At 44.5% G+C, this 9,061-nt stretch overlaps 1 protein-coding gene across 1 annotated transcript in view; it reads left to right on the top strand.

Moving 5' to 3' along the window:
- Positions 1–1,055, top strand: part of fam117ba (family with sequence similarity 117 member Ba) — a 17,441-nt gene extending 16,386 nt beyond the window's left edge. The window contains exon 10 of the mRNA XM_063218033.1: positions 503–1,055. Coding sequence (XP_063074103.1) covers positions 503–827 — 325 coding nt within the window. The 3' untranslated portion in view covers positions 828–1,055. The remainder of the gene's footprint in view (positions 1–502) is intronic.
- Positions 1,056–9,061: the final 8,006 nt, after the last annotated feature.

The following is a 9,061-nucleotide window of genomic DNA, read 5'->3' as shown; positions in this document are numbered from 1 at the left end:
TGTGTGTGTGTGTGTGTGTGTGTGTGTGTGTGTGTGTGTGTGTGTGTGTGTGTGTGTGTGTGTGTGTGTGTGTGTGTGAGAGAGAGAGAGAGAGAGAGCAGTACATACAGGAAGAGGAGGGTTGGGGGGGCTGGGTTAACTGCGAATGGGGAGCTGGTTTTATATGTTTAATTGAGGGGTTGGGGGGTACCATTCACAGGGGATTGTTAGTGAAGGCTAATTTGGTTGTGAGGGGGGGGGGGGGGTTGGCTGGGTTAACTGCGAATGGGGAGCTGGTTTTATATGTTTAATTGAGGGGTTGGGGGGTACCATTCACAGGGGATTGTTAGTGAAGGCTAATTTGGTTGTAAGATGACAAACAAATGGTCCAATAAACAAGTATTAAAGGTGTCTCTCTCCTCTCCCTCTCCCTCTCCCTCCCTCTATATCTCTCTCTCCCTCTCTCTCCCTCTCTATCTCTCCCCCCATCTCTCTCCCTCTCCCCTCATCCCTCCATCCCCAGGCCCAGACCCCTCCAGGAGATCCCCCCGTACCTGTGTCCCGACCGCAACAAGGTCAACTTCATCCCCAAGAGCGGCTCGGCCTTCTGCCTGGTGAGCATCCTGAAGCCCCTGCTGCCCACCCCGGAGCGCACCTTCCGCGGAGGCGTAGGGGTGGGCCTGCGCAGCCTCTCCCCCTCCCTGGTGCCCCTCGGCGGGGTAGGGGTAGGGGTAGGGGTAGGGGTAGGGGTGCGCAGCCTGTCCCCTTCCATGGGCCTGTCCCGGGGCCCCAGCTCCCTGCATCAGCCGCACTGTCTGCCCAGACATCCAGAGGAGCCGGAGGGGTAATGAAGTCAGCATGGGGGGTTGGATGGGGATGGCGATGGCGATGGCAAAGATTGTCTCAGTAGAGTAAGATGATTCATCCAGCGGAGCCTAAAGGGTAAAGCAAAGAATCGTATAGGAGAGAAAGATACTTCAGGCTCGTTGTTTTCCGGTATCCATGTGATATCAGGTGAACGCCCCCTTTAGGAGATTTTCGGGTTAGGAGACCTTCGGAGACTTGAGGACTAAAGCCTCCAAAGGTCTCCCAACAGAAGGTCTCCTAAAGGGGCGTTCACATGACATCAAATGGATCCGGGAAATGCACGAGCTTGAATCATCCTATTCTACTCTACTCTCTTTGGCGATGGGCGATGGGCGATGACAATGGAGCGACATCTGGTGGTGAAATAGAGGAACTGCATCTCTTTCTCAGAACAAAACAGAAAATGACGCATACAGACAGACTAAACACAAAACAGCAGTAATGGACGACAAGCAAAAAGTCAGTGGATTCATTGCAAGTTTTTATCAGAGCTTCATTTAAATGTCCTGCAGTCTGAAACATCCGACCTCATCAATCATAGAGCTACGTATGTTATTTCGTCTCCCCTTCTGAATGTGGAAAAAGAAAAAATGAAAAATATATCATCTAGATATCGCCAGAGAAAATCTGTCTGTTCCTGTTTTGTCAAGGACCCACAACCACCGCAACCTCCATCAGTGTGACTGACTCAGAAAAACAAAACAAAACGGAAACAAAAAAAAATGTCTGACCTTTTCATGACCTTTACAGCATCTTTTTATATGCTTCGATTTTATATTAAGTTTTTCAGTTCTCGGTTACGTTGCGCTTTCTCTTCTCTCTTCTCTATTCCTGTGTGACCATGAAGCCTTGCAAAACACCTCATCTCCTTACTTGAGTGGATGTGTGTGTGTGTGTGTGTGCATGTGTGTGTCCGTGAGTGTGTTTCGGCCCGTCATATCTTAACTGGCAAACTGGTAGTACAGTGTTTACTTAAATACTGCTTGCTGTACAGGGGCCTATTCCAAAAAGAAAGTTGGTTTAGTTGCTAACCCGGCCAAGTTAAAGTCAGTCGTAAATCCCCTAATATAGGAAACTTTCAAGGTTTGTGTTTCAGTGAAAACAATGCCAGTGGACACTGTAATGCTACATTTACCACATGGTCTGAGTTAAAGGGAAATTCCTGCCAATTTCAACATGCAGTTGTATTGCTCATGCGACCCTTGACTTGTCATAACCCGGCCCAGTCGTGGCTCTAACAGCTAAGAACTGAACTGCTACGCCTGCGACCCGGGTTCAATTCTGGCCCGGGTCATTTGCCAATCCTTCCTGCCGTTTCTCTCTCCACTCGTTTCCTGTCTCTCTCACTGTCCTATCTTGAAAAATGAAGGCTTAAAATCCCCCCAAAATATCTACAATCTATCTAAAAAAAAACAATAACACTGAAAGAGCTGAACAAAAATTTGCTGCATTGTCTATTATTGACAAGTCAAGGGCTAGTGTGAGCTGCACATTGAAATTGTATTTTTTCGCACACCTCAACTGGCAGGTGCGTCGGAGATGTCGGAGACAACTTGAAAAATACTCCCGCACTCTAACCTGATGAAGGTCTAGGACCGAAACGTTGTACATCAAAGAAAAACAGCGAAATGGTCAGTGTGTGGGAGTTTTTTTTCGAGTTGGAATTCTCCTTTAGCTTACTCTGGGAAGTGACTAAACCTACTTTCGGGAATACCCCCCCAGCTTTTAGCGAGAGCTGGGACCAGGGTCCGGGGGGCTAGGGGGCTGTCGCCTCACCGCACGGCACGGCACCGCAACACAACCTCACCACAAACCTTTTGATTTTAATTTGCCAAGGATACTACAGTTCGTACATCATCTTAGGGCGCTGCAAAAAAATGAAATCTTAACAAGCTGATTTTTTTCTAGTTTCAAGTAAAAATATCTAGTCAATCTTAATTTAATTAAAAAAATCACCCAGTAACAAGTACTTTTGAACTAGAATTTAGAACGAAAACTTTATCAGATTTTTCCACTCGTTTCAAGACAACTTGTAACAAGTAAAACAAAATAGTTCTAGTTCTAGTTCTTGTTCTAGTTCTAAATTGTAGTTACTAGGTGCTTTTTACTTAAATGAAGAATGACTAGATGTTTTTACTTGGAACTGGATAAATAAGCTTGCTAAGATTTGTATTTTTTGCAGTGGGAGGGTCTCAGGTGGTGGTGGGGGTGGTGTTGGAGGATACCTGCAGTATTTTTCCGTAGCAAAACTGACAGGAGGGGAAGGGGGACCAGGGGAACATAGCGGACGATGTGAATCAACTAAAAAAAAATGTGCCTGATACCCTGTCTGCACCCTCTCTTCCGTCTGCTTTCCTTCTCTCTCTCTCTCTCTCTCTCTCTCTCTCTCTCTCTCTCTCTCTCTCTCTCTCCCCATGATTGGTATTCCACGTACATGATTTAGTCATAACAGGAATAATAACCAAGAAGCTGTTGAAGTAGTTGTGATGGACCTGGCTTACTGTAGTTACTGTAATCCATTCCAGATGTGCCCTAGTTGAAAGCCTATTGGTAGAACAGTTAAGGGCTTCATCCTCTTACCAAAAACCTCTTACAACCTGCCAAGTGCAGTGATGTCAGACCTTTCCAAGGGTGGCCGTAAATTAACCAGTCTCTCACCAGATATAGTATGGGTCTTTTTGGGGAAAATTATGACATTTATTTATGAAATTCCTGACTGTGACATGGTCACGGAATTTCCTGGAGTGTCACAGGAAGTGTAGCCTATGGGAGGCTTCAGGCTACTGTTATAGTGCAGTCCCCTCTCAGTCACGTAGTAGCAGAGACCTGAAAGAAGACCGCTGTGGCAGTGGTGGAGCAATTGCACACAGGGCCCCAGGGCAAAACACTGATAGGGTCCCCCCATACGGCCTCCAAAATGTCATGAGGGCCCCCACTACCAATACGGGAAGGCCCTGGGCCCAGGGGCAAATGCCCTGCTTGCCCCCCCCCCTATAGTTCCGCCTCGGCTCGAGTTTATGGAGTTAAGGCTGGCTGACCACCAAGCTATTAGGAGGTTTCCTTTATGTCAGTGAATATACCCCTGGATTTATGACTAACATACTGTATGTGGGGATACCCTCTCATGGTGTCTTTTCTTTCGACCCACCCGCTCAGTCTATTCCACTCCTTTTTTCATCCATCCTGCAATGTGAAAGGAGAAAAAAACGATATCTCAGTTCATTCTTTACTAATCTACATGTACGACGTGACCTTTAACGGTAAGCCAGAGGAGCTGCTGGTGCTAAGCGAAGGTAGAGAAGCTAACGGAACTACAAATGTGATGTAAATAGCAGTTTCAAGTGGTATGGGGTTTTAGTTCGACACCTTGTAATAAAGGGTATAGGGGGAAACGGGTGGTTTTTTGGGGGGCCATAATTAGGGAGGAGGGGGAGGGGGCATGTTCATCTGTACATGCTGCTGCTTGTTGCTTAGCAGCAGGTTCACGGCCGCGTCTGCACTTCGTTCATGAGCTGAGTCTTGTCATGATGGGATCGATGTGCGTGTGTATGCGTGTGTGTGCTAATAGCTACACCAGCACTGTACAGCTTGGCTATGCAGGGAGGGAGCGGGGTTGGTGAAAATGGCTTACGACTGCGCTTACATGTGTCTTGCGTTAGGACCCGTTAGTTTTAAAGAGTATTCACAGCTGTATTTAAAAAAAAGAATGAAAAATAATAAAAAATTAAATAAATAATAATACAAAAATGTACCTGAATGGCAGGCATGAATGTATAATGGGTAGCTTAAAGATCTAGCTAAATGCCAGTGGTGGTGTGTGATGATCCACGCTATGTTCAGGGTCTGTTTGTTGCATCCCGTTTAGAGAGCTTTCGTCCCCTTTTTGCTCCCTGCTTCCTGCTTTACACCTGCATGGATGGGCCATTATTGTTTTCAAAAGCTAGAATGGAGCATTCCGGAACCACTGAGGGTTCCGTTTTGGAACTTTCATGAAGTAAGTGCACATCAAAGTTGCCTCCACTGTGGAAAAAACAAAAAGAGTTTCTTAACAAACTGGCATTGCTTTCAATGCTTACCATATCACTCTTTTTATCTTCTAGTGATGGAAGTGGGTTTTTTTGAGAGCGGGGAAATGGGTGGTTCTTCCAGAGGGAAAGTGAACAGTTGAAAAAAAAAAACTTTGATAATTTCATTGTTGTGTTGAAGGGATGGGATGGGAGGTCGTAGAGACTGGGTTTTGGGGTTTGTGAAGGGTTTTTTGGATGGAAGGATAAAGAGTAGATACAGGGAGTAGAGAGACAGAGAGTGGATGGCTGGATGTGTGTTGTAGCATTTCTCTTTTTTTAAATTCTGTATATTTACGCCATTTTGTCATACTGTGAGCCACACAGCTCTTCCTCTGGTGTGGACAGAACAGGTGGGAAATGGGCAAGATATAGATAGACGAGATTTGTACTGTACATTGCCTTAAAATGTATGGAACTTAAAGAGAAATGTTTAACTAAAAAGGACAAATGGCTGTTATAATACATATTAAAGCCAAATGCTATGAAAGAGAACGACTGCTGTATTCTTTTTTTACACACATCAAATGACAAGCTATTTAATGCACACACACAGGGGTGTCATTCAGGGGGGTAAAGTGTGACTGACTGAGTCACCAGGGCCCCATGTACTGTATATAGGGGCCCACACAGTCTGATTTTAGAAGATATATGGCTCCATTGGAGCTGATTCTACATACATAGGGCCCAAAACTTGCTACTATGCCCTGCACGCCCCCCCCCCCCCCACACACACACACACACACAATAAATTCCACAGAGAAGATACACACTTAATCAAACATTAAATAGTTTATTAGATATCAAACACCCTGTCTCATTTAATATAATGCAGTGATCACCCAAACATCCAACATTTTGACATTGCATCTTTTTTGTTTTTCTTTTGTACAGAAAGAAAAAAGATAAAGTAATGTAATGTAATGTAAAGTGATAATCACCAAAATCAAAGCCAAGCGTTTTGAGTGATTGGTGTAGAATATAGATTACCGTATTTTTTGGACTATATGTCGCTCCGGAGTTTAAGTCGCAACGGCCCAAAAATGCATTTTGAAGATGAAAAAAACATATATACGTCGCACCGGACTAATCGTCGCACATTTTTGAAAGGTTATTCTATCCATGGAATCTATGTTGTGATAACTGGCGCATGGTAAGCTGCTGCTCAAAGACGGCATTGTTTTAAACCAGCATCTGAAGCAGTGGCAACGCATTCAGAGGTGGTGGTAGCCTAATGCACCAACTAAGATGGTTTGCCAACCGCCATAAAACCACAAAAAGAAAAAGAGGAAGAAACAGTGATAACGCGCCATGTTGCCTTGTAGTCAGAACAACATTCAATTTTCGGCTTTATTTTGCGTTTGGACCGTGGGAGGGTTCGAGGCAACTTGTTCCGTCTCCAGAGCACGCCTTTCTTTACCCCCTTTTCTGAGACTTCAGCCCATGACGGTATCAAAGGTGAGGGGGATTTCATCCATGTTGTGTAGCCTATGGTAGTGTCACGTTGTGCTCGTTTGTCAGAAACTCGCGGAAATGACCGATTTTCACCTGGAAGTCGGCTGACTGTCTTTAATAACACAGACGCTCGTTCTCGGATAGAGAGGAGATTGCGTTGCATAGCGCAAATAAATCCACGAGAGGGGATTGCATTGCATAACGCGATACATCCACGAGCTCCCTGACTTCCGCAAAAGTCCTATTCATTTCTTTGGCAATGTCATGGAGCCCGTAACAAGACCGTTGACTCGCAGCGCGCGTTGTTCGAGAACACATTTGTCCTGTATTCATCAGCACATTTTCCTCCGCTTTTCTCCAGTCCCCAAACAGTTTTCCATTGCATCCAAACTTTCGTTCAGCTGCCCTATTGCCATTTTCGGCTGCATATTTAATTACTTTCAGCTTGAACTCAGCAGTAGGCTATATTAACTTCTTTTGGGTGGTAGGCTATATTTCTATTCAGTCGTCATTGTAAATGCTATTTTTTGTTGTGGTAGCCCAAGTTGTAACATTTTTTCTATCAGTGGTATTAAGCAACACAACATAGGCCTAGTTGCGCACATAGTGCTCTCCCGTGGAGAAAAAAAACATATATATGTCGCACCAGAGTATATGTCGCATGTCCAGCCAAACCATGAAAAAAAGTGCGACTTGTAGTCCGGAAAATACGGCACATTCTTTCAGTGTCTGAAATGGAGAGAGAAAAAAATAAAGGGAGTTACTTCACCCACAATGCTCCAGCCAAAAAAAATAAAAGACAAAATAATTATAAAAATAAAAAAGATTGTGTCTAGTTCATGCAGAGGCAGTGAGTGGTGTAGAATAGAATATGACTAAACAACAGTATTGACCAAAAACAAATCCAGTTCCAGTTTATTTTGTTTACATTCAAAACCTCCTCTCCCTTCATAGACCAACACATTCTGTACAGCAGCATGAGAATACAGTATATGGCCTGGTTCTCACCGACAGTGCGTGTGTGTAGCTCCGGAGCCCCCTGGTGGAGCGGAGCTACACACACTACCGTCTGGTAGCGCTGCCATTAACATGCTCCTCTCGAGTAGAAAATAAGCGAAGCATTTATTGCTTAAATATCAACGGCCGCTCGCATTAATGAGTCACAGGACAGATTATAGAGACTATTAGAGACTATATCGACTCTTAAGAGATGAACAGAACATGTTTTTGTAGGAGAGTTGTAATAAATGCACCATTTATGTTCTGACTTGAGAAGAGCATGTTAACAGCAGTGCTACCAGATGGTAGTTTGTGTACACACACACACACCGTCGGTAAGAACCAGGCTAGAGAATATAGTGGTGGCATGACACATATATATATTTTATTATTTATTGAAGTGATATTTGCTAGAGTAGGCAGTGAATAAAGCTGTATTGAAACCAGTATGTACACAATAACATGTTGCTCCAAGTACACAATGACTTCCCCAAAAGTAGTACTTTGCAACAGAAAAGAGCGGTCTCAGAATTATTAAAAAGTAAAGAAAAAAGAAAGAAAAAACAAAAAAACCTTTGAATCTTTATTCCCTTACATTAAGTTCTCTTTTGTGAACACTGCCACTTCTGTGGACATACCTGTAGGTGCAAAATGAAAGGCAAAATGAAAACGTTGGTCATTGCCTTCTGTTTGTACATTTTTCGAGTGTATGCATTTCAATATTCTACAATTCTGACCTCTCCAATAATGACCTGAAGCTGGTGCGTGTATCTGTGGACATACTATGGTAAGCCAGTGTGAGGACAGACACTACTGTGTGTGCACCCATTCCAGTTAAATCTGCTTGCTTACTCTCTTACTGCTTGCTCCTTGCTTTATGCTTGCTTTCTGCAAGGACGTATTACTGCACAGTCCTACCAGGCCCAGGGGACCAAGACCCAAGGGGGCCCTTAAGCCCAAACCTCTGCGTTACAGTTGCTTTCTTGTTCTCTGGCCCAGGGGCCCATGGAATCATAATCGGTCCCTGGCTGTGTGCAAAGATGCAGACAGATGACACTGCATTGTGGGTAACATGATCTTACTTAACAAACTAACACCAACAGCCAGGGCCGCTGACAACTTAGACTGGGCCCAGGACAAAATCACCTGAAAGGGCCCCCCTCGCCATGCATGCAATGATATGGTGGTAACCCAATTCTGGGCCCCCTCTCTCCCTGGACCCGGGACAACTGACCCTTTCGGCCCCCTTCGTCAGTACCCCTGCCAACCCCTGAGGCAGCAAGCAGCAGGAGTATTGCATGTTCTAGTTCCTTGGTGTCCCGGTGTCGTGTCAATATCAGCTTCCCGTCGGTCGAACAGAGCTACGAAGCCATTACAAATACAGTGCACCACAACAGCGCCTCAAGCGATTGAGGGTTAGGAATAGGGTTTGAGTTTAGGCTATGTTAAAGGTCTATGCTGCCCTACAAAGGCAAAATGCAGTATTTACATACATGTATTTTGTCAAAATTGAATTTACTGTAGACTGAAAATGGTCTTCATTACATCTCATCTCTCTTGTGACAAAGACGTATGGTCCAAATGTGTCCCGTTTAAGAGATATTCCTGTGTCGAATTTGCAGTATTTACAAGTACAATATCCAACCTAATACCAAGGCTTTGAAGGCATTTTTCTACGTTTCCGTTTCTATGTTGGC

This window comes from Engraulis encrasicolus, chromosome 15 (genome assembly GCF_034702125.1).
Source record: "Engraulis encrasicolus isolate BLACKSEA-1 chromosome 15, IST_EnEncr_1.0, whole genome shotgun sequence".
Taxonomy (NCBI): domain Eukaryota; kingdom Metazoa; phylum Chordata; class Actinopteri; order Clupeiformes; family Engraulidae; genus Engraulis; species Engraulis encrasicolus.
This window is presented reverse-complemented; position numbering and strand designations above follow the sequence as displayed.